The 26,822-nt window shown below is 60.1% G+C and overlaps 1 protein-coding gene across 1 annotated transcript in view; it reads right to left on the minus strand.

Annotated features, from left to right (window-relative positions):
* The window catches only part of CLIP2 (CAP-Gly domain containing linker protein 2), a 57,557-nt gene that overhangs the window by 11,918 nt on the left and 18,817 nt on the right, over window positions 1–26,822 (minus strand). Inside the window, exons 3-9 of the mRNA XM_075564849.1 lie at window positions 18,336–18,883; window positions 16,172–16,296; window positions 14,482–14,695; window positions 13,651–13,848; window positions 11,597–11,700; window positions 9,717–9,777; window positions 682–1,617 (exon numbers count right to left, since the gene is read on the minus strand). Coding sequence (XP_075420964.1) covers window positions 682–1,617; window positions 9,717–9,777; window positions 11,597–11,700; window positions 13,651–13,848; window positions 14,482–14,695; window positions 16,172–16,296; window positions 18,336–18,883 — 2,186 coding nt within the window. The remainder of the gene's footprint in view (window positions 1–681; window positions 1,618–9,716; window positions 9,778–11,596; window positions 11,701–13,650; window positions 13,849–14,481; window positions 14,696–16,171; window positions 16,297–18,335; window positions 18,884–26,822) is intronic.

Here is a 26,822-nt window from a genome sequence, read left to right on the forward strand (position 1 = left end):
CCCTGCTGTTAGCAGCCCAACACTCAGCCCACTGTACGGCTCCTTCAGCGTGCCGCAGGCAACCACACTCCGATAACAGAGTCCTCAAAGGCTAGGCTATGGTTTCAAGCTGCCAGGGGCCCGTTTCAGGGCAGCATCCACAAGGTGACCTCCTGAGCCCAAAGATAGATTCTGCTGAGAGGTCTACACTACGGGAGGGTCGAGGTAGATGGGGTACTAGGGGTAGTGCTACCTAGAGCCTGGCACTGGCACCCAGAGGGCTCCAGGGAGGGGTGGGCTCAGCCCGAGGAGGAGGGACTAGCCTTCCAGACCCCAGTTCTGGGTGGCAGTGAGGTTCCACTGGGCACTGTCAGATTCCCTGGGTCAGAGGGAGGGATGCCCGGGGCTCAGGGACAGGCAGGGTTAGCCCGCCACATCTGCACCAGCCCGTAGCTGAGTGGCAGATGGGGCAGAAGGGAGCATGGTGACATGGGGGATCCCTACAGCAAATGCAATCTGGGAAGGCCAGGGGGCTGTATGAGGACTCAGAAGCCAATCTCCCCAAACCTGGGGGGTCCTGATGGGGCAGGGGGCTGTCACCTGTGGGCATGCCACAGGGAGGCTGGAAGTCTCTAGCGCTGGACCACCCCCCTCCCCATCTGGCCCTGCCACCCCCGGCCCGGCCCAGGAGCAGTGGCCTACGTGGGTGTGCTGGGAGGAACACGGGGGCCCGAGGGCCTGCAGTCTGTTTTCGGCAACCAGCAGCCTCTCCCGGAGCCGCTCGGCCTCCTGGCGGCTCTGGGCCTCGGCTCGCTGCAGCCCCTCGTAGTCCAGCATCTTCTTCTCTGCCAGGGCGATCTGCTCCTTCAGGAACTCGATGGCCTGCGCCTGCCCGCGGTACTCCACGTCCAGCTTCTCCAGCTCGTGCACGCGCAGCTCCGCGTCCCGCCGCTGGTCCTGCGCCTCCTGCAGCTCGCGCCGGTGCTGGCCGGCCTGCAGCTCCAGCTGGGCCCGCCAGTGCTGCCGCAGGCCAGCCAGCTCCTCCTGGGCCTCCTGCAGCTTCTGCCGGAGGCACTCCTTCTCCTTGGCGTGCACGGCTGTCTCTAGGTCGTGCTTGGCTCGCAGGTTGCTCAACTCCAGCTGGTGCTCCATCTTCACGCCCTCCATCATGGCCTTCAGCTCGCCCAGCTCCTTCTGCTGGGCCCCGGGGCCTGAGTTCAGCGTGGCCTTGAGGTCCTCCAGGGACTTCTGGTGGTCGGAGGCCAGCGAGTCCAGCTTGGACTTCCAGTTGTCCATGAGGCCCATGTTCTCGTTGGTGGCCTGCTGGACCTTGGCCTTGAGGTCCGCCACCTCCTGCGCGTACCGCTCGTTGGCCGAGCGCAGCTTCTCCACCTCCGCCTGGTAGGTCTTCAGCGCCGCCTCGTACTTGTCCCGCAGGGCGCCGCTCTCCCGCTGGTGCTCCTGGCTGGCCGACAGCAGCCGCTCACGCAGCTGCAGGCTCTCGGCGGCTTCGGGGTGGTCGGCGGGCGGCGGGCTGGCCTGCAGGAGGTACTGCTGCAGCTCCTCGATCTCCCCGCGACGCAGGCTCAGCTCCTCCTCCAGCTGCAGCACCCGCGATTTCTCGGCCACCGTCGTCAGCTAGGGAACAAGAGGGGGACGTGGGTCAGCGGGAGGGAGGGAGGACCGCGGTCCGGGGTGGGGGTGGGAGGGCTGAGTGCCACGTGACTCTGAGGCCTTGCCCACTGGGCACTTCTAGAAAGCCTTTCCAAGCATGCCCTCACTCAGGAAGGCTAATGTCCCCACTGTCCTGCGTGGCACAAACCCACCACCTATTTGAGGAGCTGATGGTATTTCCAAAGGGCAGTGGTGGAGGGCAGGGTGGGTCCCACGCTCCCTTCGTCTACAATGACCCAAGGTGGAGAGGGCTGACTCACAGAGGGGCGACCTGCAGGGAGGTGGCGTGGCCGCTGGCCCAGAAAGGGTCCAGTCCGAACGCCTGAAGCTGAACTAACTTGCGGCTCCCAGACCCTCCCTTCGACCGAAAGATCAACCTGACCACATCGATGATGCGGTTCCAAGATTCTCTCACTGCCCGCCAGCTGATGCCAACTCACAGAAACCCCACCACAGGACAGGGCAGAAATGCCCCGTGTGGGTTTCCGCGGCTGTAACTCTTTTTGGGAGTAGAGAGCCTCGTTTTTCTCCCACAGGGCAGCTGGTGGCTTTGAACCGCTGATCTTCCAGTGTGCAGCTTAACGCATCATCACACCACCACCAGGATTTGAAGACACTGTATTTAAAACATGTGAAACCTTTAGGAAGTGTTTGTGTGTGTGTGGGGTGTGTGTGGAGGTGATCGCTTCTTCAGTTGTCCATTTCAATTCACGGGAATGGGTTCTCCTGGTTAGCAAATGACCTGTCCATCGTTTGGAGGCTCCAACCATCCATGGTGACGGGGTCAGTCTCCGCAACCAAGCCTTTGTGCAAATGGTCCCCACTTCGTGCGCTTACACACGGGCCTCAGGGCCCCAAATGTGTAGAAACCAACCTCAACTTCCTCCCTGCCCCGCTGGCTGCCGCGCTGCATGGCGCTGGCCAACCTGCAGAGCCGGGCCCTGGGACACACCAGGTGGTGCGAGGCAGCCCGGACTTGAACGTGGTGAGTTCTCCCTGGCCTGGCTCCCAGCCTACTCCAACAGCCAGACCCTGCAGCTGACACAGATTCCCAACTCTTGGGGTCACCCCCATTCACCTGCACTTTTCCAGCCCCAGGTCCTTCAGCCTGGCCCCTCCTGCCCACCATGACCCGTGAGCCCCTGGGCTAGATACTTGGATCCATCCACCCGTGCCCTTGGTCAGCCTCCTGCGCTGGTGAAGGTGTCACCCTTTTTCCAGGCCCTCCTGCGCACCAGGGCCCGTCGACTCCCAAGATGCCGTCATTTCTGAGAGTGAGAAAGCCTCTTTGGAGCGATGCACAAGGAGTAGGGGGTCCCACGCACGGTGGGAGCGGGACGCAGGCCCAGAGAGCAAAGATCTGGCCGCACCATCTAGCCTCCCCGGGCTGCGGGGCGGAAGCATGATGCCACCTCTCCGTCCTGTGAGGGCGCGGCAAGAGAAAACGCGTGGACAGCGGTTGCAAAGGACAGAGCAGAGGAGGCCGGGAGCCGAAGGGGGCCACGGTTACCCTGTTGTCCACTAACTCCCTGAGCAGCCGCTCGGCCTGCGCCTTCTCCAGCAGCAGGCTCCGCTCCAGCTCCCCAATGCGCGCGTGCTCCAGCTGCGTCTGGGTCTGTCCACCCGGGGCGGGGCAGGGCCGCGGGGAGAGGGCACAGGGCAGGCAGAGGAGGATGAAGAAAGAGAGAGAGAGAGAGAGAGAGAGAGAGAGAGAGAGAGGTGGCATCATCTTCCGTGAACAAGGCAAGGAGGGCAGGTCACCGAGGAAAGACCTGAATTGGCGCTGGGTAAGAGAGAGGTCTGGGAGGCGGCGGGGTGGGGCTGATACCCACCCTGCACAGTGTCCCAGCAGGCTGGGCTCACAAGGTGGGGGCCTCACGCCGCTTCAATCGCAGCCAAGGATGAGAAACCTGAATAGACCCGGGTTTTAAAAACGGGGGTGACCTGGACTGCCAACTGGAATGGGAAAAATGCGGGGTGGTAGCTCGGGATTGGGAGACTTGGGAGAGTGGAGGGCGGCCAGGACTGTGGAAAGCCACACAGGGGGGCATAGGTCGCCGCATCTTTGAGCTGACCTTGACCACCGTGGTTTCAGGCTGTTGTCCAAAAGACCCGATGATCTGCCATGTGGGTATGTGTCTAGACACGGGCGTGTGCCCCATGTTCTTCCTTCACCCCACTTTCTAAGAGGGGTGATGAAGGTCCCAGCAGGGCACCCGTCAGCCATCCTTCCTGTTCACCCGCATTTTAAAGACCCAGGTCACCTACGTGTCACTTCATTGGCCATGACTGAGCTGGGCCAGATTGGTCCGAAGCTCTGCTTTGAGGGCTGAGGGTGGCGGCAATGGGCATTCCATTCCCCTACCAGCCCCCTGGGGACACCCCCCCCCCAACTACCCTCTGCCCCCCTGGGGAGCCCAGAGTCCCGCTCACAGGCAATCTCAGAAGCCCTCTGATAAATGAAGCAGGTGGGGCCCAGCATCGTGATGGAAGGGCTTTCAAGAGTACTGCTACCACCTGGTCATCAGGCTGGGGGTGAGCCCACCACCCGACTCAGGCTCCTTGGTGGGGGGCCAGGCTGTGCCTCCTGCGGACCTGTCACAGCTCAGCACCGACAGGGTTGGGGGGTGTCACCCCACTCCCACCCCCGGGGCTGTAGGAAGCACAAAGCCTTTTTGTCTCAGCTCCACAAGCCCCACTTCATGCGCGAACAAAGCCAAACATTATCCGAATGCCCATTCTGGCCATGGCAGTTCCCACAACTGGCCCCCAGAGGGCAGCAGCAAGCGCAGGCCTGACTCTCCAGCAGAAAGGAGGTCTCCAGGGCAGGTCTGAGGCGGCAGGGCTTGTGATACAGCCCATGTGTCTGTGAGTGAAAACACTAATCACAACCTAGAAGGGGGACGTGACGCCGGCCGGTCACCTTGGGCAGAGCTGACGCTGCAAACCAGCGCTATCCATTCGAGAAATACTCTAACAGTCGATGTCAAAAGGCACTGTGACAGAATCATCAAAACCTTTAGGAAGCAAAAAGATCCAGCAGAGAAGCTGGTTTCTCCACGTAACTCGCCTCCTTCGGCGTCTCCGGCGGGTGACGCGGCCACCCTGCGGCTGTTCTTAGGTGCTGCCCAGCTGGTTCTGGCCCACGGCGATCTGTCGGTCCGGTGCCGAATTCACAATTGTACTTAGGTTTGCAGGCCCGGTGCCCATCCATCTCGTCGGGGGCCTTTCTCGCGGCCCCTCCACTGCTACCAAGCGCGGTGTCTACCAGGCCCCAGGGACCGGTCCTTCTTGAAGACATGTCCACAGTATGTTCACACATGAGTCTCTCCATCCTTGCCTCTAAGCACTCTGGCCCTACTTCTTCCAAGACAGAGGGGTGGGTCCTTTGGGGGGCCAGGCGAGTCCAGGATTCTTCTCCAGCACGGCAATCCAAACACGTTAATTCTTCCAGCTTCCTTGTCCAATGCCCATCTCTCGAGCCCGCCCCCAGAACATCCTGTGGTCTTGCTCATTCCCTTTTCACAGTTCTTTGAAGGGGCAAGCTCGGGGCTGGAGGCCGGGTGGGTGAAGTTTCTCAGTGACGTCTCCTCGAGGGCCCTTGCTGCCTTCCAGGAAAGAGCGGGCGCCCTGTCGTCGTCGTCGTTGTGAGGGAGCATGTGCCTCGATGTGACTCTCCTGGCCTCCTCCTCACGAATGGAGTTTCCAGTCTCTGAAAACACCTTCAGCGTGAGCCCCATGATCATACTGTGACCCTCTGGGGGACCCTTCCCCGCCGGGACTGGCTTTGCACGTCTCTGGTCCGGCAGGGTCACTGTTGGGATTGGACCTTTTGCTTTGTTTCTCGGAAGGCACCCTCTGGAGACCAGGGCAAGCGGTGTTCCCGGGAGGGCTGATCTGCAGGCCCCCCGGCGAGGGCAGAGACGCGCCCTGTCTGAAATGCTCCCCTGCGCGAATGAACGTGGAAGGTTCTTGGCCACGCTTTCCAAACTCGTCCTCTTCCACGAAGGACGAGTGACACGTGGGCACCAGGAACGATGAGAGGGGGCTGCCCGCCCCAGCACTAAAGCAGCCGTGCCTGTTTGTTCTCTTCTAGAAAATTCCAGGCGGGTGATGTAGGTGCCGCAATCCCACACATGCCGGCTGCCTCTCTGATGGTGGGCACAGTCACTCTGTGCCGGCCCCTCTCCTGAGAGATGGCGCCCAGAACATGCCCTTGGCCTTGTGGACAAGCCAGCTCCTGATTTCAAAAGCAACCTCACTTGATAGCCCAGGCCCAGGGCCTACCCCAGGACACCTCGCAAGCACTGTCACAGCCAGTAGGCCCGGGGGCTGGGGGTCAGGGAGAGCGGTGGGGGCTCACTTGCTGCCATCGCGTCTGTGCCGACTCAGTGCCCGCTGTGGGTTTCCGAGACGGTCACTGTGGACAGGAGTAGAGAGCCCAGTCTTTCTCCCGAGGAGCTAGGGGTGGTTTCAAACTGCCGACCATACAAATCGCAGCCCGAGTGACCACTGCACCACCAGGGCTCCTCTGAGCTGCAAACAGGACTAAACCAGCAAGCGGTCATGGGACCTGGGGTGGGGGAGGTGCACCAGAAGCCACTGGAGGACTGTCCAGCTCAAAAGAGACAGGACCTGTCCCCAGAGAGAGCCTTCGCCAAGAGCTGGAAGCACGGACACAAACTTCCAGTTCCTGAACTGTGAGGAAATAAACGCCTGTCTGTGAAAGCCACCCCCTCGTGGCAATGGGTACAGCGGCACTGTGAGAACCAACACCAGGGCTGCGGGCAGTGGAAGCTGCCCACTGCCTGCCCTGGTCACTCTTGGGTCCCCAAAGCTACTGTTCAGAGAGGCACCGGCAAGGTGGCCCGGCAGCGTGATAGGTGCTGATGTAACTTCCACATGTGCACTAGTTTTAGACAGAATTCCGCTTCATGGGGGTCTCCGCTGTCTCCCCACCTAACGGGAGGGGGCCCCCACCCAGAGGGGAAAGCCCTGAACTCGGAGCCACTTGACAACTTGGGGGGCAAAGATGGGCTTAAACTTAGGTCTTCAGGGTCCCCTTTCAGCTCCCTGAAGCAGTGGGCACCCCTCATTCCTGTCTTACTGCCCTGCCTGGGCCCTCCTCCCCCACGCCGTGGCCCCACTCTGAGGACATGTCTCAGGTAACCAAGGCCCTGACCAGGTGCGTCCACGGAGGCACCAGGTGCACTGGCCGGGACTTGACCTTGTAACTTGCAGTTCTGGAGGCCAGCCCGTCAATCCCAGCTCATGGCGACCCACCACATCAGGGCAGAACTGTGCCCGGCAGGGGTTTCAGCGCAGAAGGGGGTCACAGGTCTTCGCTTCAAGGCACCTCTGGGTGGACGTCCCATTAGGCAGCCGGGTAAGTGAACCAATTGTTTGCTTCACCCAGGGACTATCCCCCCCACTTTACAACCGAGTTCTCAACCAACAGCGGGTTCGGGGTGCATGGAGTTGGCCCTGGCTGTGAAAAACGGGCACTCCTGTGTGGGCGAACTACCAACACGGAGTCACTGCTTAATGAGTAACTCTCCTGGTGACTGGACAAAGCCAGGGCAGGTGCTGCTGTCCCCGCAGGCCACCAGGTGGTGGCAGAGGACAGCACAGCTCTTCTGGTGCCAGATGGCATCCACAGCCCATGGAAAAAAAAGAACCTCAAAACATATTCCCAGTAAGGGACTCGGAAACCCAACAGGAAAAGCATCCTCCGACACTCCTGCCCTGGTCTGGGCACTGGGGCTATTGATGTGGAGAAGAGAGACGGGGTTCCCCACCCTCAAGGGGTTGTATTCAAGTCAGGGGAGGGAAGGGGTGAGGGTGGAGGGACGCATGGTTAATAAACAGGTGAACCCACTGCCATCGAGCTGATGCCAGCAGAGAGGCCCTGTAGCACAGGGCACAGCTTCCCTGTGGGTTTCCGAGACGGCAACTTTACAGGAGCACAGGGCTGGTCCGTCTCCCACAGAGCGGCTGGTAGGTTCAAACCGCTGACGTGGAGGTTAGCAGCTCAACGTGTAACCCACTGTGCCACTGGGCTCCCAGCCATCTGGTGAGGGGTGAGCTCATGAAACGTTTGACCAAAGGGAGCAGGTTAATGTTTGAGTCTTTTGTATATATAAATATCTAACTGGCCCTGGGCGGATAAAAAAGATTCTCCATTCCCACTCCGGTCTACAGGTTCCCAAACTTCTTTGGCAGACCGGCCCCTTTTCAGGAAAAACAACAACAAAAATATTACTCAGCACTCCTGGCTAGTAAAAATGTTTGTACTCTGGCCTAAAACCCAGGATAAGGTGTACAGACATCCCTGCCGTCACGTCCACGCTGACTCAGTGTGCGGCTGTGGGTTTCCGGGATTAACAACTATGGAAGTGGAAAGCCCAGTCTTTTTCCCAAGGAGATGCAGGTGGTTTGGAACTGCCGACCTTCAGATTCACGGCCCAACACATAACCACGACACCACCAGGGCTCCTGGATAAAGTGTGTCTGCTTTTGCAGCTCCCTAGATTGTTCCGGCCACCCCCAGCAGGGGGTGCCATCACCCTCTTTGGGAAACGTTGCCTAGTCTGGACCTAAATCCTTGGACATAACCATTCCTTGGGAGAAAGAGGAGGCTGTCTGCTCCCAGAATGCTTTGCTGCCTCGGAAATCCTGGGGAGCACTTGCCAGCAGTCTGCATTAACTGGGTGGCAGTGAGGGTGGTGGTTGGGGGTTCGGAGGAGCCCCTGCTGACTGCCATTGTGGAGGGAGTGCTGCCCAGGTCTTGCAGGAGGGCAGCTAGCCGGTGTGACCAAAGGACACGGGCACTTGTCTGATACATCCCATGAGACGGTGTCACCGCGGCTCCACACCACCTTGTGCCCTGACATCCGAGGAAGAAAATCCAGTGCCCCACTCCCAGAAGCAGCTGGCAGACCACACAGGGCCCCGTCCTAGCCAGAGCCACCCCGGGACTGGACGGCACCTCAGCTGCTAGGATGGCTTCTGGGCCATCAGAAACCACGGCCGGAGCGTGACCTCGTGCAGAGAGTCCCCGAGTCCTGGGAACGTATTAGAGACACGCATCTGTAGGCCCCATCCAGACCTGCTGATTCAGAGCCTGGGGGGAGCCCTCCACCCCACCCTCAGACGCTGAGGACCGCTCCCATGTGAGACCCACTCGTATTCCACAGATGCGGAAACGGAGACCCTGAAGGGGGCCGAGCTGCCCAAGGACCACCCATCACAGTTACCGGGGTCTTCTCCTGAGGTCATCTCAGGTTAACCAGAGAGGGGGACGAGGAAGACTGCCCCCTGTGCCCAAGGGCTCTGCAGATGTGGTAAGGAGAGGGTTGGGGGCAGGGTCTTTAAGGGTGGGGTACCCTGGAGAGAGAAAGGGCCAGCTTCATGCCGACCAGTGTGCTCAGGTTAGACCTGAGGAGGTAGACATTGGGGGCAGGGTCTTTAAGGGTGGGGTACCCTGGAGAGAGAAAGGGCCAGCTTCATGCCGACCAGTGTGCTCAGGTTAGACCTGAGGAGGTAGACACAACCACTGGCCACCCTGGGAGCTAAGCTCGGGTCCGGAGCCCAGTCCTGCTGCTGTAAGACTTGGCAAGCCCCTTTGCCTTGGGTCGCAATTTCTTTGCGTTTCTGAGATTCAGCAAACGATTTTCAAACAGAAATGCTCCCAAGAGCCCAGCAGCAACGGAAAGCCCAGGGGACACCTTTAGGGCTATCTTTCAAGTTATAGCAGGGGAACCCAGCCCCTTGGACCTCATGCCCAGTTCTATCTCCTTGCTACCCTCCATCCACCCCACCCCGCCACCAACAGGGAGCCGTGGGCCTTCTGGGGCCCAGCAGCTAAGCCAATCCCAGTTCTGACACCTGCCTCTCTCGTTTGTGACCTGCCCCCCTTCCACTTGCCCTCCCAGGTGTGAATCCTGGCGCTGCCCATTCCTGCTCATCCTTTCCCTTGCAGGGGTGCGGCACAGCTGCCCAGACTGACAAATGGCTGGGTCTGCGGGGCTGTGGGAGTCTGGGGGAGGGGCTCGGACGGTTACCTCCAGGTCTCCCTTGGTAATCGACTCCTCTTCCACTCGGAACTGCAGGTCCTCCACCTTCCTGCAGGGGGAGGGAGAGAGCAGGCTGTTGAGAGGGCTGTGCCCAGAGCAGTGGACCTCCCCAAGCCACCAAGGTCGGCCAGTGGCAGAGTGGCAAGGCCACCTGGGGCCAAGACTCCAGGCACAAAAGACAGCCTGCCGGAATAGGGGCCTGCCCAGAGGCCTACGACAGGTGGGGACGGAGCCTCCTGGAAACTCCCAGACCGCCTAACTCTGGCCTGGCCCTCTAGGGACGAGGACCAGCATGTGGGTGCTGTATGTCATGGCGGTCCTCCTGGAGGATGTGCGGAGGGAAGGCCATTCTGAGTGGAAGCCCAAGGGGTTATGGATGACTCTGCTTCCACTACAGCTGGGAAGATCCTGCCAACGGTCTAATTGGGGGGGGGGGCAGGGCAGAAGGGGGGAGAATGAGTTTCCTTCTCCATCAATCCCTCCTCATCCCATGCCTCAAAGTCAGAGGTCCCACCCTGACTGCTGGTGGCTCCTGATGTGGGGGCCCCAGTACCCTGCTTTAGGACAGGACTCTGGGAGGGGGTGGGGGAGACATACTTGCCCACACTGGGCTGGGGGGTGCTGGCTTTGTGGGGAGCACACCACTCACCCCACAGCTGCTGGGGTTTCCTGCCAACACCCAGCCTTCGGATGAGAACACAGTAGCCCAGAGAGGGCAAGCGGTCTGCCTGAGGTCACACAGCACGCGAGGGCAGTGCAGGCACATACAGGCACCCAGGCCCTTCCCAACACGACCCCCCCCAAGACGCCTTCAAAGTCTGCTTTTGTTTGTTGGTTGGCACTGGGCACGTTGCCATGGGAACCAGATGTGTGGGCCCCACGACCGACCGTCTTGGGAGGATATAAATACACCCCTGTCTCCCTGAGGCAGACAACATGCTGGGAGCATGTGCCTCGGCCACAAGCCCAGCAAACAGACTCAGGTCAGGTGGGGGGCCGGGAGGTAATACAGGGACCAGAGTATGCCCTAGGAGATGGGAGAGCATGCTGAACGCCCTGCTGGGGGTCCCCACAGGCCACCCAGGACCAGCGGGGCACCTGGTGTCTGATTGAGGGTGGGTGGCGCTGAAGGACATGCCTACATCTTTTGGTGGGGGTCTGGAGCCCACTGCCTCCCTCCCAACCCTCCTCAGGGCCAAAACAGTGGGCTGGGATTCCTCCGGGTGGGCAGAGATTCCTCTCTGCATCCCTGGAAAAGCCCGAGACACACAAACGGAGGAGACCACCAGTCAGCCCCCTCCCACTGTGGCAGGGCAGAGGCAACCAGGACCTGGCTGGTGGCCTCGGGCAGTCCCGTCTTGCCGCCCATGACATGAGAGAAATGGCCCTGCCTTCTGGGCTGACGCCTGACCTGCCTGCTGCTCGGAGGCTCAGCTCTCCGACCCGGACACTGAACACAAGCTGGGGGTGCGGGCCATCGGGTTCAGAAGAAGTGAACGCACAGACCTTGCAGGGGGGTAAGGACCCAGAGGGTGCTGGCAGAGCAAGGGGCTGCCTCCCCTACCCCCACCTGTTTGTTGTACAAGCAGAACAGGGCAGAACAGTGAGCCCCAGGGGACATGTCTCTGTGGGGTTTCTCCTGCATGCAGCACCATGTAGGGGCTTCATCTGCCTGTTCCCTGCCCCCTGGCAGCCTGGAGAGATGGGGTGCATCACCCCGCAGTACAGTGCAGAGATCGAGGTCCACAGAAGGCTGGCCACTCCCCAGGGGGCAGAGTCGGTGAGCGGTGCAGGTGGGACGTGGGCCTGGGTCGGCCGTGCAGTGCCTGAGCCTGCGTCGGTGGGCCCTGCCGGGGCTTGGCACGTACCTCCTCTCCTCCTCCAGCTGGTTGGACAGGTCCACCTGCTCCTTGCGCACACTGTCCACCAGCAGCCGGGCCCGCTGCAGCTTCCCTTCAGCCTCTGCAACATACTGGCCCCACGCCAGGGCCAGGACGGGGTCAGCCTCCTCCCGGGGCCCAGCGGCATGTCCACCCCCCCACAGTGGCCCCTGCCCCTGACAGCCCCTGTCCCTGTCCCTTCCCCCGAATGCACCTGTGGTCTTGTGAGGACCCGCCAAAGCACACAGGTGAGCTCGGCCCAAGGAGGGCCAGGGCCTCAAGGAGGGCCCAAGGAGGGCCAGGGCCTGGGAGGAAGCACTCAGGCAGGGACGCCAGCACCCGTGGGGCAAGGACAGGCCTGTGGCCAAGGTAGATCCAACAGGCTTAGGGCGACGAGGCCGTGGACTCTCAATCCAGCCTGTGAAGCTGCTCAAGAACAGGGTCTCAAACACGGGCCCTCATGGGACCCGGCGCATGGTGTCCGCTTGGACCCTGGCGGCCCCAGGGCGTCAGAGCAGAAGCTCGCTCTGTGAAGTGTTCAGGATGATTCTTTGGGAAGACGATCACTGGGCCTTTCTTCAGGGTGCTGCCGACTGGATCCGAACTGCCAACTTCTGGGTTAGCAGCCTGGTGCTAGTCACTGGCAACACCCGGGGACTGCGGGGAGAGCGCCGGTGGCGTGGTGGTGACACGCCGGGCTGCCCTCCAAAAGGCCAACCGTTGGGAACCAGCAGCCGCTCCATGGGAGGAGGACAGGGCCGTCTCCTCCTGCAGAGGGAGCCTCGAGGGCAGCTCTCCCCTGTCCTCTGGGGTCACTGTGAGTCAGAACAGACTCGATGGCAGCGCGGGGCAGGACACCTATGACTGGGGGGAAGGGCTGGAGATGGCAGCAGGGCGGGGCTGCCTCGGGGAGGGTACAACTGAGATGGACGGGGACGCGGCCAGCAAGACAGTGAAGAGCCTGGAAAAACTGACGGCCGTGGAGTCTGTGCCGACTCCCGGCGGCCCTCGAGGACAGGCTGTGGCTGCCCCTGTGGGCTTCTGCGGCTGCGAATCTTCACGCCAGCAGACAACCTTGTCTTCCTCCCACAGAGCTGGCTGGGGGGTTCCGGCTGCTGACTTGGTCTTGGCAGCCCAACTTGTGACCCGCTAGACAAACCCCCTGAGCTCCTTCATGTCAAACTCCCAGAAAACTCACCACCATCAAGGCCGCTGACTCACAGCACCCCGAGAGGGCAGGGTCGAGCTGCCCCCGTGGGTTTCTGAGATGGTAACTCTATGGGAGCAGACAGCCTCCTCTTTCTCCCACGGAGCGGCTGGTGGTTTCAAACTGCTGACCTTGAGGTTAGCAGCCCTACAGGTATCCTATGCTACCAGGGTACCTTCCACATGATACAAAGTAAAGTTTAAAAAAAAAAAAAAAAGGACACAAAAACTAACATCCCGGTCTTCAAAGTATGTGTAAGTATCCAGAGAGAGAAAACATTTACTAAAGAAGACAGGAAGGACATTCCCTGGATTCTGAGGGCAACCTCGGGAGAGGGAGAGGATGGGCGGTACAAGTCAGTCACAAAACCAGCTGCCACTGACTTGACACAGATGCCTGGACCCACAGGTGTCAGCGTAGGACTGGGCTCCATGGGAGCTGCCAAGGGCTGCTTGCTCAGAAGTAATCCCCAGGTCTTTCTTCCAAGGCACCCCGTGGCTGAGCACACAAACAGCGCCCCCCCCCCCCCGGGGAGACCGTGGGTCATTTACCCCTTAGAGCAGCAGGTCTCAACCTTCCTCCTGCTGCGACCCTTTCATACAGTTCCCCATGCAGTGGTGACCCCCAACCAGAAAATGACTTTCGTGGCTACTTCATCACTGTCCTTTTGCCGCTGTGATGAATCGGGCGGCCCCCGTGAAAGGGTCGTTGGGCCCCCAAAGGGGTCCCGACCCATGGTTTCAGAACCGCTGCCTTGGAGCCTGGGGCGCGCGTGTGCGTGTGTGGGCGCGTGCGGGTCAGACGGGGGCTGGTAGGCGGTGGCCGCGGCGCCCACCTGCTCGTGCTGTGCTTTCAGCAGGGCGATCTCCTTCTCCACCTCGCAGATGTGGCTCGTGGCCTTGGCCACCTCGGCGCGCTCCAGGTCCCGCTCGGCCAGCAGCTGCTCGATGTGCTGCTGCTTCTCCTTCAGGGCCTCCTGCAGGGCCGTGGTGCCCGAGATCTTGCGGGCGTAGCGTGAAGAGGTCTCGGTGAGCTGCGGGAAGGCGCGTGGGCGGGTGGGACTCAGCTGGCGCCTGTCCGGAGCCCTGTGGGCTCAGCTGGCTCTACCCAGCCGACCCAAGCGTCCTACCAAGTGTCCGGACTCCCAGGGCCCAGCTCTGCCCTGCCCTACAATGAGGCCTGGCTACTTACTCAGGGAGAAGCGTCACAGCTGAGGTTCAGGGAATTCTCAGGAGGTTCAGAAGCCCCTGGTACTGACTGACACTCTCTCTCTCTCTCTCTCTCTCTCTCTCTCTCTCTCTGGCCATAAGGAGCCTCCCTCCCAAGACTATGTTCAGAGTGAAGAACCCCCTGCCCACGTCCACTGAGGTGGCTGCACCAGACTGCCCAACTCTCTTGGCCTATCTGTGAATTACCTTCTGACCCCCCTTAACTACTAGGGGAGAACTCGGGCTATGACAAATCTTAATATCAAAATAACAATAAATATAAATGGGTTGATATCCTCTATTAAAAAGGGAACTTGTACCTTTGTTCAAAAACCCTAAACTGAACGACGCCTGTACCCAAGCTAAGTCAGAGACACATGGGGTGGCGTGGGGGGACCGGGCTGACCCCCACACGCATACGAAGGCAGTGCTCCCCTCCTCCCCAGCACCACCCTCACCAGGCCACTTCGGCTGGGCCGGCCGCCCACGGAGGAGGCCACGGAGCTGACGGAGCTGATGGAGGAGCTGCTGGGGCTGTGGGTGAGCGCGGAGACCCCCATGGTCATGCGCTTGGTCTTCTTGGCTTTGGCCGGGCTGGTGGATGGGAAGCCGATGCGGATGACCTTGTGGATCGGTGCGAAGAGGCCGAACTTGGGCGGACACTGGAAGTACCTGCGGAAGGGGGCAAGAGCCACCCTGCGGTCATGGCCCCACAGCCCGGAGCCTCCATGCTCCCCGCCCCATTCAGAGCCCAGAGGGCAGAGAGGCACCTCCATGGGGCCCCGTCACCCACTCCCCAGGCTGAAAATCCCAGAGACAGGAAGACAGTGTTCCTAGAACGTGAACCGGTCACTGGGGAGCAAGGGCAATCACCGAGCCCCCAGCCCCGTGCCAGTCCCTGTCTGTGAATGCCCACTGGCAGCCCCATGGGCCTCCTCGGCTACCTGAAGATCCCAGGCGAGGACAGCGAGTCACAGAGAGGTCAATCACACAACTAATGACGGGACAGAGGCTTGGGTCCCACACGTGTGTCGGAAACTCGCCCAGCCAGACCAGCCACTCACTCTCAGAGTTGTCCTCGGGCCACCCCCGGCCCAAGGCATTTCACCCACTTCCTGTCTGGGAGGGGGGCGGGGGAGGTGCCCACCGTGCCTTCGCTTCTGAAACTGAAACACCACCATGAACATGGGAGGCGAAAAGGACTTCAGAGCCTCTTCTTGGACAACCTCTGGGGTCATGGGTTCCAGGAGACACAGTGCTCTGACCAAGACCAAGCCACTGCCGCTGGGTCCAGTTCCCAGCAATGTTGGGGGCAGAGCTGTACAGTCGGGTTTCCAAGACTGAGATTCCTTATTTACAGCCCATTGCTCTCCCCCAGAGTGGCTGCTGGGCTGGAACTGCTGACATCCCAGGGAACAGTCCTGAGCTTCACTCATGGTCCTACGAGGCCCCTTGACGAAGTGAGGGCTAACAGCTGACACCTCCCACCTGTAGGTCTCCGCCCAGCCCCCCCCCCCCACCTGCGGACCCTCTTCTATGTTGTTGCAGAAGCAAACGGACTCTCTTTAGAGCCTGGCTCAAGTCCCGTTCAAGCCCTGACCGCTCCACCGAGGTGGCAGTGACCGCCACCATGGGGCACTCAGGCCACCTCACTTCAATCCCACCCCTCACCTCTCACCCCGAGGTCACCCTGAAGTGCAGGGAGCCCACCAACGCCCCTCCTCTGAGAAGGCGGGGAACCCTCCTGGAGCCAGCTGTGATTCACACAGAGTCCTGGGGTTAAGTGCTATCTGATGAGGTCACGTGCTATGGGGCTGGGGGCGTGGAGAGCAGGGACTACTGACCCATCCCCACAGCATGGCATGGGAAAGGGAACCCGGGGACAAGCTGGAGTCTCCTAGAGTTTGCCGTGGCTTGCTGTGTGAACTTGAGCAATGACCTCTCTGGCCTCTGTTCCATCATTTGTCAAATGGGGGGTGGGTGTCCTACCCACTTCTCTTGGGGGGGCTGTTGGGGGACATGAGAGGAAGCACCTACATCAGGGTGACTGGCACACCCCACCCCCTTCAACATCAGCTTCCTCACAAGCCCCATTCCCACCCCAGGCTCTGAGACCGCCTGACCTCCCCTTCCAGAAGCCCCACACACCTGGTGCCCGCCACGGCCCCGTCATTCTTCCCAAGGGGCTCGTCCAGCTCCACGCCACACCACTCGCCCTTGGCGAAGTCCGTCTCCCCCACATAGCGCACCACGCCTGTCTTCGTCCCACCAACCTGTCGGCACATGGAGAGAAGAAACTCTGGCTTGGGGGAAGGAGGGGGCTGGGGCAGAACCAAAAAAGAGGAGGCCGAGAGGACACAGGTCCACCCACTGTTCCCCAGGACCCTCCCACCAAAGAGCCCAGGCTCTGGACACAGTCAGACCTGTGTTCAAACGCTGCCTCTGCCACGCTGTGGGAGCCTAGGCAGAATTACTACTCAACCGCCCTGAGCCTCAGCGTGTCATCTGCAGAAAGTGTTTTTGGAAGGTTTAAATACTCTATGGTTCAGGATTGGGTTATTGTTCAGTATAGGTGAGGTAGTAGTTAGTTGATTGTGCCAACCTGGCCGATAAACACATGTGGGGTTCATTGAAGGGTGGAGGGATAAATGGCTCAGTGAGCCTTGCCTTTCCAGTTCTCGGCTGTCTTGCTTTGTGATGGTCGGATCAGGGTGCAGCTGCCTTAGCCAGTTCCTGCGTCAGCTGGCAAGGCTCACTTCCTGCAAGACATCCCCAAGGACAAGCTGCATGGACTTACACCAATGCAGCCCTGGGTGCTGGCGCAGCCGTGTGGAGGGAGACCCCTGCCAGCGCTGAGATGCTTACACATTCACTGACTCGGCTTTCCTCCTGCAGTCGGCATCATTGCATGTGTTTTGTGAAATGGAAGAGGACTTTGTGGACTGGTGTCAGACATAAGGGTTAATGTTAGACTTGTGGGCTTGGGCAGCACTGGGTTGGGAAGTTTTCTTGATGTGCACTTAACCTTTCTATAAAACTCTCTTATAAATGAGTTTCTGTGGATGTTTCTCTAAAGCCCTTACCCAGACTAACACAATTGGATACATTGTTGCGTATCGGATACATACCTTTAACACGTGGGTTTGAATTTTTAAATCAAAGTGAGGCATGCACAGTTAACAAGCTTAACCATTTCAAGTTTTAAAAAGCTTCAGAAGTTTCTCCAGTCCCCCTCCCCCGTCACAACCCCCCCCTACCTACCCCCTTACCCCCCCAGCACAAATCCCTGCAAACACCTGTCCTGGCATCTTTTGGTATTTCCCCCATGTGAGTGCAAGTCTCACTGGTGGCAATGAGTTCATAGTCAACGGCTGTACTTCTCAAGAGGACCGGCCATCAACCCTGCCCCCAACCCCGTGCCCCACAAGGCTGTGCCTCTCTCCAGTGCGGAGGGCACAGGAGCCCAGTCAGCCCAACGACCGCGGGGGTTAGGGCCCAGCTTTCTGAATGGAAGTCTCTCCAACCTTCTTCCTTCAGTCAGCGCTGTCTCATCTGGGTCTTCTCTGCCCACCCTCCTTCCTCGGAACTGGGCGAGCTCCACCGAAACCTGCCCACGATGGCTGGCCTGGCTAGTACTGGGATAGACTGGTGACACAGTTCCTAGCGCCCCAGTAACAACACCCAAGCCACCCCAGGCCCGGCAGTTGGAGATGGTAAAGGCTCTGAAACAAACAAGCTCAGCTCCCTGCTTCCGAGTCGATGCCGACTCACAGTGAGCCTGCAGGATGGGCAGAAGTGCCTGTGCGGGATTCCCAAACGACACCTCTTTATGCGAGTAGCGAGTGTGAGCCACGGTCTCGGTGTGTTGCCTGTACCAACACATTTCCGTCGGGACTCGACCAACATGGGGGTGATTCAATTCCCAGCGACCCGCGCGGGTCAGAGTGGAACCGTGTGCAACTTGGGGTTCCTTCAACGGCTGGCTTTTCAGAAGTCCCTCCCCAGGCCTTTCCTCAGGGGTCCCTCTGGGTGGACTCAAGGCCCCCTCATGTCAGTGAGCAGCCAGGGCAGTAACTGTCTGCAACGCCCAGGAAAGCTCTCACCTCCTACAGAGGGGTTTGCTGAGATTCCCATTTGACAGGAAGGGAGAAGCGCTCCCTCTGTGTGGTTCCTGATGAGGCCTGGGTGTCTCTGGCCTGGGCACTGGCTGAGTGCCTCACCTCCGAGTCCCCAGGGCCAGCTTGTCCCCGTGGCATGTGGCATGCGTGTGGAGGTGGGAAAGGGAGGCGGGGCCCGTGCCCGCTGCACTCACCAGCACTCGGTCTCCCAGGCGAAGGTCCTTGTCGCCCCGCTTCACGGAGCCGCTGTCTGAGAGGTTGGAGCCGGACTCGTTGCCCGTCTTGACGGAGCTGTTGAGGACGCTGTCCCGCAGAGGGATGACGCGGCTCGTCAGCGGGGGCGTGGCCGTGCCCGAGTGCAGGGACAGGTTCTGGGCCGTCAGCGACTCCACTGAGTGTGCGTCGCTGCCCGAGCCCTCGGCCGTGGGCTGCCGGGTCAGCTTGGACGGCCGCGTGAAGATGCCCTGCAGCGCCTGGCACTCGAAGTAGCGCACGCCGCCCACCGAGCCGTCGTTCTTGCCCACGGGGTCGTCCAGCACCACGCCCGCCCACTGGCCCGGTGCAAACTGCGTCTCGCCCAGGTACTGCACCACGCCCGGCTTCACGCCGTTTACCCACACCCGCTCGCCCACCACGAAGTCCCCCAGGAAGTCATCGCCCACTTCGGCCGCCTTTGGGCCCAGCTTCTCAGGGGCGGGGGAGGCCGAGGAGGGTCCGGATGCCTGCTTGTGCAGGGGGGAGCCTGGGGAGCAAGGAAAGAGGCAGTTAGGGTCGAGGTGGGGACCGGACTCTGGGTGGGCCCCGGAGCTGAGCCTCACTCAGACCAGCGGGCTCGGTGCCTGTTCACAGATGGGGACACCGAGGCACATGGGTGCTACACATGGCAAAGCGCTAGATTTGAGCTCAGGGGTGGCATCTGAACACACCCAGAGGCCCCCCTGGAACCCACCACCAATGCTCAAGGAAGTAGAAGAGATCAAACAACACATCGCACTAGGTACACAGGCTGCACAAGCCCTCATTCAGAGGTGAGAAGCCAGGAGGTAACTTTGGAGAAAGAGGTGTGCTCGACCCAAGCCATGGGATTTCCAGTCGCCTCCCACGCAGGGGGAACTCAACACTGAATCGGGAGACAGAAGATGAACCGTGGTGCTGGAGAACATGGGAAAGCATCGTGCCAACGGGACCACCAAACCTGTCTCGGAAAAAGTGCAGCCAGAATGGGCCTCCCGGGACAAGGACGGTGAGAATTCATCGCACGGCCTTTGGACGTGTCGTCAGGAGAGACCCGTCCCTGGAGAAGGACATCGTGCTTGGTAACGTGGAGGGGCGGAGCAAAACAGGAAGGGCCTGCCCCCCATCGGGACAACTGAGAGGATGGTGCAGGGCCGCTCTGCTGGACATCAAGCAGCTGCCAATCGGAACAGACTTGATCGCACCTCGCAAGGACGCCCCACGGAGATTTGGGGGATAGGTCTGACAGTCCGCCAGGGCGCAGCCTTAAAAGCTCTGGGGAGCCCAGTTCCACTCTGCATACCAGGAGGCTTCCTGAATGCGCTCTACTGGAAACTCATCCCCACCGGGAGGGCGGAGCCCCCAGCCCACACAGGCATTCTCAGGGTGCAATGCCTCTTCTCACCACTAGGGGGGCCCTTCCTTAGGAAGCACCAAAGCAGCTCAGTGGGCGTGGGCTCCAGCTCAGACTGGGTCTGTGGGTCTGTTTGGTCACCACCACAAGGGTCCACCTTGCCATTACTCAAGCAGCACCTGCCATCCCGAGCAGCCCCGCTAGCATAGCGGTTATGCATTGGGCTGCTCACTGCAAGGTCGGTGGTTCGAAACCACCAGCCACTCCTCGGGAGAAAGACAAGGCTCTCCATTCCCATAAGCAAAGATCTTGGAAACTCACGGGGGCAGTTCCCCCCTGTCCCACAGGGTTGCTTTGAGTCGGAATCAACTCGATGACAGGGAGTGGACATCCGAGGGGTGCCTGGGGGACTTCAAACACATTCTCTTCATCTTCTTGTTGATGAAGGGTCCAGAGTCAGCCCCACCCCAATGCCCGAGAACTTGGACAAAAAGCTTCCAAAAGTTGGTGGGGGGAAAAAATTCCATGAGCTTGCCATTCCATTTTGCACGAACCTTTGGAAGCCCTCTCCTGCAATGGGACGAGAGGCTGCCCGGCCCTGGCCCACCCCACGGTGGCCTGCGGGTCAGACCACGTTGCAACCCACAGAGTTTCTATTGGCTGATTTTCAGGAGACCCACTGGGCCTTTCTTCCTCGTTTTTCCAGGTCTAGCTCCATCTAGAACCCTCTTCAGCAGAACCGGGCTCTCCCATGCGGAAGGGCAGGATTCAACCATGGGCCCACCACGGCTTCTATCCTCATCTTGTCCTTGTTGCTAAGGAACCTCTGAGTGGGTCCTGACCCACAGCGAGACCCTGTGCACAACAGAAGGAATAACTGGCCGGTCCTGTGCCATCCTCACAATTCCTCCTGTGCCCGAGCCCACCGTGGCAGCCACGGTGCCAGTCCATCTCCTTGCAGTGGGGGAAGGGGGCTTCGTCTTTTTTGCTGCCCTTCTACTTTACCAGACGTGGTTCTTATCTTAGAGAGTAGGAAACTGGAGGCTAACACCAGGCAGGAATGGAGCCCAGGGGCTTCCTTCTCAGCTGCTGCTCCCTGTAACATGCCTGGTGTGGGCTGGGCAGCTCTCAGCGCCCTCCGCCCCCCCCCCCTGCCTGACAGCCACTGAGAGCAAACAGACTCCAATTGCTGCCCCAGGTAGGCGCCTGCCTCAACCGACCTCTTTTTTTCAGCCAGAGACAGAATCCCAAGTCGAGGGGCGCCCAGCTGGCTATTCTGGGCAGAAAGCTGCCCTCTCAGCTGTTGTCCTCTGCAGCTGTCCCAGCCCAGACAGATCCACAGGTAATCCCCCCTGCCCCAGCCCCTCAGGGGGACACACAGCCAGGGACCAGTTGTTTCAACAGCTGCCGAAACCCAGGTCACCATGCTGTGGATCCTCGAGTGGCTATTTCCCTTTGCTGACCCCCCGCCCCTCCAGCGGCAATGTCCACATCCAGTCCCCTTCACACCGGGAAGCTTTCCATGTTGGAGAGGGACAAAGCCCAGGTAAACCTGCCACAGTCCCCCACATCCCACCCCTCCCTGAGCCCTCCCAAGCCCCTTCCCAAAGCCAGGCCTCGGGTCCCCGCAGGAGGAGCTGGGGTCCCGTCAGCTGACACCTTCTGTCCCGTGCATGTGGGAGCTGGAGAAGTTACGGGCCTGCACCCCACCCACACAAGGTCTGAGGGAGTGCTCCAGGGTGGGGCTGGGTGCTTCCTTCAGAGAAGCCGTGGCTCCAAGCCCTGCCCACCCAACACCCCTCGGGACAGCACAGGGTGATGACCAGCTGCCAGAAGGCCCGGTGACCACAGTGAACTCAGGGGAGCAACTGGTCCCCCTCCCCAAAGGCTGACGCCAGCCCAGACGCAGACACAGGGAGATCACGCCAGGGCTTCAGATTCCACGCGGCATGTCAATGAACAGGGTTAGAGGGGATGACCTGGGGCGGCAGCTGGTCCAACAGCAGGTGGGAGAGGAGTGGGGCCCAGTCAGGGCCTACCCTCTTGCAGAGCTCAGGTTCTGCCCTGCTGAGGAAGTGGGGACAGGCCTTTGTAAGCCACTTGTACCCCACTCCGTCCACTGCACCCCACTAAGGAGGTGCTGGAGACCATAGGGAGGGGGCCTTCAGCTTGCCACTTCTGTGGGGGAGGGTGTCCACACGGGGCTGGGGTGTTTCCCAGAATCCTTCAGTGACACCCTCCCGTGCCTCTTAACGTCTCTTCCCTCAGAGAGCCAGGCAGCTCACCCCAACTTCCGATCTAGCTCCGAAGCCACCTCCTCAGAGAAGCCTCCCCTGACTGCTTGGGCCCAGAGCCAGCACATCCCGTAAGGTGCTCGGCCCACGTGGCCTCCAAAGCCAACCCCAAGGCGGCTGATGAGTCCAACTGGAGGCAATCGTGCGATGCGGAATTCGAATTAAACTGCTCCATGAGGTTGCCAGCCCCCCCCCTAGCCTGTGGGCTCTCCTGCGTGGCACTGCTTCGTGGACTCACACGTTTGGTAAGTAATACTGCCATGGAGTGGCTCTGCTTCCAGACAGGCCAGCCACTGGGCGCCCTACAGAGCACAATTCTACACAGCGACACCAGGGGGCGCCCCCGGTGGGATCATGGTGCCACGACGGTGAGAAACCAAACATCTGTTCTTGAAAGCCCCCACGTGGGGTTCTTTTGCTGCAGCAGCCTTGGAAAAATGAGGGAGCCCCCCCTCACTAGCACCACCCTCATGGACCTTCACTGCGCTTCTCCCCCTTCCCATTGCTCTCGAATCCAAATCCAGCCACTCGCTCACCAAGAAATAAACCAGCTCCCACGCCCTCCCTTGGGCTCCCACTGGCCCCACGGGAATCTGGCTCCCGGGACCTGACTGCTGCAGAAGGGTCTCCAGCCTCCAGTCTCACCTCCCCGTCAAAGGACTGGTCCCACTGCCACCTCCCATGCATTTCCACTCACTAACCGCTGAGGTTAACCAGTGCCTTTCAGACTGAGATGAAGATACCTGGTAGCACAGTGGGTTAAGCGCTGGGCTGGGAAGGCAGAGGTCAGCAGTTTAAGATCAGCAGCTGCTCCACAGCAGAAAGACGGGGCTTTCTGGTCCTGCAACGACTCACAGTCTCCGAAGCCCACGGGGGCAGTTCTCCCCTGACGTGGCACCCGGATGCTGTGAGTCAGAACTGACTTGATGGCAGGGAGCCTGGTGCTGAAGCAGGCGTTGACCGCGAGGCGGTCGGCTCCCGTAAAGAGTTACAGTTCTGGAAACCCACAGGGGCAGTTCTCCTCTGTCCTCTGGGGCACTATGCGCCGGCTCCAAGGCAAAGGCAGGGAGTGGCTACTTTTACTGAGGTCAACAGAAAGGCATGAACCAGAACAGAGTGAAAGTCCAGGCCGTGATGGACTCTGATGCTCCCATAGTGGTGGTGGTCGAGAACCAGGGAGCTGATTCTGACACCTCGCATCGCAGAACTGCACCCCCGGGGGATTGTGTGCTGGCTGGCTGTGCTCTTGGTCCAGGCAGACCACCAAGCCTCCTTTCTCCTGAAGAGCGGCTGGGGAGGGGCAAGGGGGCGGGGCCAAGGGAGGGAGGCTGGAGCACAGGAACCATTCGGTTAATAGTCAGATGCTTAACTGCATGAGCCATGCTCGCTGCAGCCCGTGTGGGGGTTTTGTGACCTGGCAACAGAATGCAATGTTCTTAGGAAAGAGATACCAGAGAGAGCATGTGTTCTTCGGGCTGTTTCCCCTGGAAGTAATTTCAAAAGAAAAAACCGACTCACTGTCTTGTCAGCCCCCAAGAACTATCCCTACGCCGTGTCCTCAGTAACAGGGGAGCCAGGGACTAACCAGCACTCCGGCCACTCGCAGGACAGAGCCATCTTTGACAAGAGGCCTTCCCGCATGACAGGGGAAATTGGACCTCGTCTGGAGTCCAGGCAGCAGGTGCCAGGGGTGGGGTGCTGAAGGGGAGGGGGTGGGGGGCAGGAAAGGGACAGGACAGAAAATGAGAATCCCTTAAGAGGGGTTGTCGGGACCTTCTCAGTGCCACACGTGAACTCAGGGGTCCCAGGTGGGCTACTCTTTGAGCTGCAACCACGAGGTCAGCAGTTCAAACCCACCAGCTACTCCTCAGAAACAAGCCGACACTGCCTGCTCCCATATAGTCTTGGAATCCCACAGGGGCAGTTCCACCTGGTCCTGCAGGGTCACTGCGAGTCGAATCCCGGGGGACGATGATTTATTCCCCCAAGTGTGTCACGGAGTGTGGTTAATGGGTGGAAGAAGAACCACTTTAAAACGCATTTGTCACAGCTCCAATCCACTGCCGTGGCGTTGATGCTGCAGGGCTTAACAGGAGCAAACAGCCTCGTCTTTCTCCCGCCGAGGAGCGGGTGGGCTCGAACCCTCACCAACGACGCTCACCTGACTGCGCCACTTTGCAGGGTCCCTTTGCAGAGGTTAAGCTTGACAGAAACAAAGGTCTCCATTGGAACCACCTTTTAAACCGGTGACAGCAATAGCTACAAAAAAGCAATCGCCGTTTCAGCTGGGCTCTTTGTTTGGTAACAAGCAGCCTCCATGATGTTAATGAAAGCCGTTGCCTCGTTCCCACAATGTGTGCTTCACCCCCAAATGGGAGCTCAGTTTCCCTGAAGCAGTGACTCCCCTCCTCTCCTCGCACCAAGAAGCAGCTCTGGTTGTGTGTTTGCTCCGACTAATCGAAACTAAACCAAACTGCACTAATCTAAGCGGAACTCAGCTCCCTGCCACCAAGTCTAATCCGACTCATCCTGGCCCTACAGGCCACGGCACAACTCCAGAGATGCCAGGCTTTGCAGGGGGAGAAAGCCTTGTCTTTTTCCCGGAGAGCGGCTGCTGGCTTCAAACTGCTGACCTGGAGGTTAGCTAGTCCGGCCACTTTGACTAACCCAGCTGTTCACCGAAGCAGGACAGGACCAGATGTGAACGCAACCACAAAGTGCCTTAACTTCGCGCCCAGTCAGGTTTGGAAATCAGCGGGTTCGATGGCGGTGAGGGTTCCCTCCCGGCTGGGCTCTCCAGAACCTTGAACCCGCTCACAAGCAGCAGAAGGGGCTAAAAATAAGATGACCGCAGGATGCGCTCATCGAGCCTCAACACCTGAAGGGTGACAGGGTGCTATTCAGGATGTCGGCAGGCACAAGCCAGCCTGGCCCAGGCCACATGTGGTCACCTGGCCTCAAGGGAGGGCATTTTCCGCTCGTTACCCTCTATGGAGAAAGGAGGGATGGGAGGGCTTGGTGGCACAGAGGATTAAGCACAGGGAACTGCAAGGTCGTGGTTTGAGCGGCTCTGAGGGGGAAAGGCGGAGAGGCTGTCTGATACGGGAGATACTTCCGGCCGTGGGAGCTCTGTGGAGCATTCTCTGTCCTTCAGGGTGTGGTGAGTTGGAATCCACTCACCGTTGGTGGGCTATTTTGTTTTTTTTTGGGGGGGGTTGTTTGCCCTCCAAGAAAATCTTGCCTGCCCGTCAAGACCAGCGAAAGCACCCCCCACATCCACCCTGTCCACACAGCACCCCCTCATGTGCTCAGGGACTGGTTCTCTCAGGTCTCTGCCTCCAATCCACCATTCACAGTCTCCCTCCCCGGTGACAGGAGCCTCTCTGTACCCCACCCGGACCAGAGCCCAGGGTGGCTCTCAGATCACCTTCTCTGTCACCTCCTGCAGCTCTGGGGCCACCAGTCCTGATGCCTGTCTAAAACGACATACATGAATGCCCCCAGCTCCAGGGGTGGACCCAGGACTAAGGCCCTCCCTTGCCCCAGGAGGTGCCCAGAGACGCAGGAAGAAGTGGGCACACGCCAGCACCCCACAAGGCCTTTCCCACCCCCACTGGCCACTGCCTCTGACACCATCCACCACCAGCCTGGCCCCCCAGGGAGGATGGAGGGGCCCTTCCCTGCCCACCCCAACCACCTAGGCAGGTCCCACCTGAAGCTCCGCCCAGACTGGTAGCTGCATGCCTCCATCTGTCCAGGGCTATTCAGGGGCTTCCTGACCCCAAGGGAAGGCCCCAAGGTCTCCAGGCCCCGGCCCTAGGCCCTACGGAGGGAGGCAGGCCCAACCTGCAGACCCGGCCTGGCGGCTTACCAGGGAGAGCGCAGAGCCAGCTGCCCATGGAGAAGCCCCGCTGCAGCTCTGGCCGCCCCACCCGGATCAATGCATCGATGCCGGAGGAGGAGAACGACGACGTCAGGGGCTTGGGGAGGCGCCCTGCCCCCTCCCCGCCCTGGCCTGGCGCCAGGAGAAAATTTAGGATGTGGTTATAGAGAAGCTGGAAAAGAGACTTGGCAGGGCGAGAGGGCAGCCCTCACAGGCTCCCGGCTCCCCGGCTCACTGAGAAAGTGACCTGGGGAGGCTCAGTGCCCCGCCCATCCTGGTCCTCCCAGGATGAGTCTCTCAGACCAGTGCCTTCAAGGGGGGCGACCTCTAACCTCTGACATCCCAGGAGTGTGAGGGTGAAGACAATCCCCCAGGGTGGGGTGAGTGTTGAAGATGACAGGCAGTCACCGGCCCCGTGACTGCCCAAATGTCCAAGCCAGGGCCCAGCCAGCCCTAGGTGGGCCCTCTGCAGGGTCTAGGTAGGAGGTGGGCCCTGCCTCTGAAGCTCTGCACCAGGTTTGAGCAGGATACCCCCTCCCCATTTCCGCCCCTGCTCCCCATCAGTCTGTCTTTGCTCTCCTGGAAGCTGGGTCTCCAGCACCTGGTAGGGCCATATGTTCAGGGCATGTTCAGGGGCAGTTGTGAGCAACCTACTAAGATCAGATGGCTATCTGCCCACCTGTCCCCATGTACATGCACCCTTCCAAACAGTCTTTCCAGGGCAGATCCCATTTTTGTGGGAGCCACCACAGGTGGGCCTGGGTGTCTGGCCAGGTCCAGGTGCCCCCACCCTGCAGGGCTGGTCCCCGTGTGTGACTGGCTGGCATGGGTGATGGTGGCAGAAGGCTGAGCAGGGCTGAGCTGCTCCCCCTATCCCCGCTGCCGCCTCTGCTCCTGAGTTGGGGAGGGGGCAGGG

The sequence above is a fragment of the Tenrec ecaudatus genome, chromosome 12, assembly GCF_050624435.1.
Source record: "Tenrec ecaudatus isolate mTenEca1 chromosome 12, mTenEca1.hap1, whole genome shotgun sequence".
Taxonomy (NCBI): Eukaryota; Metazoa; Chordata; class Mammalia; order Afrosoricida; family Tenrecidae; genus Tenrec; species Tenrec ecaudatus.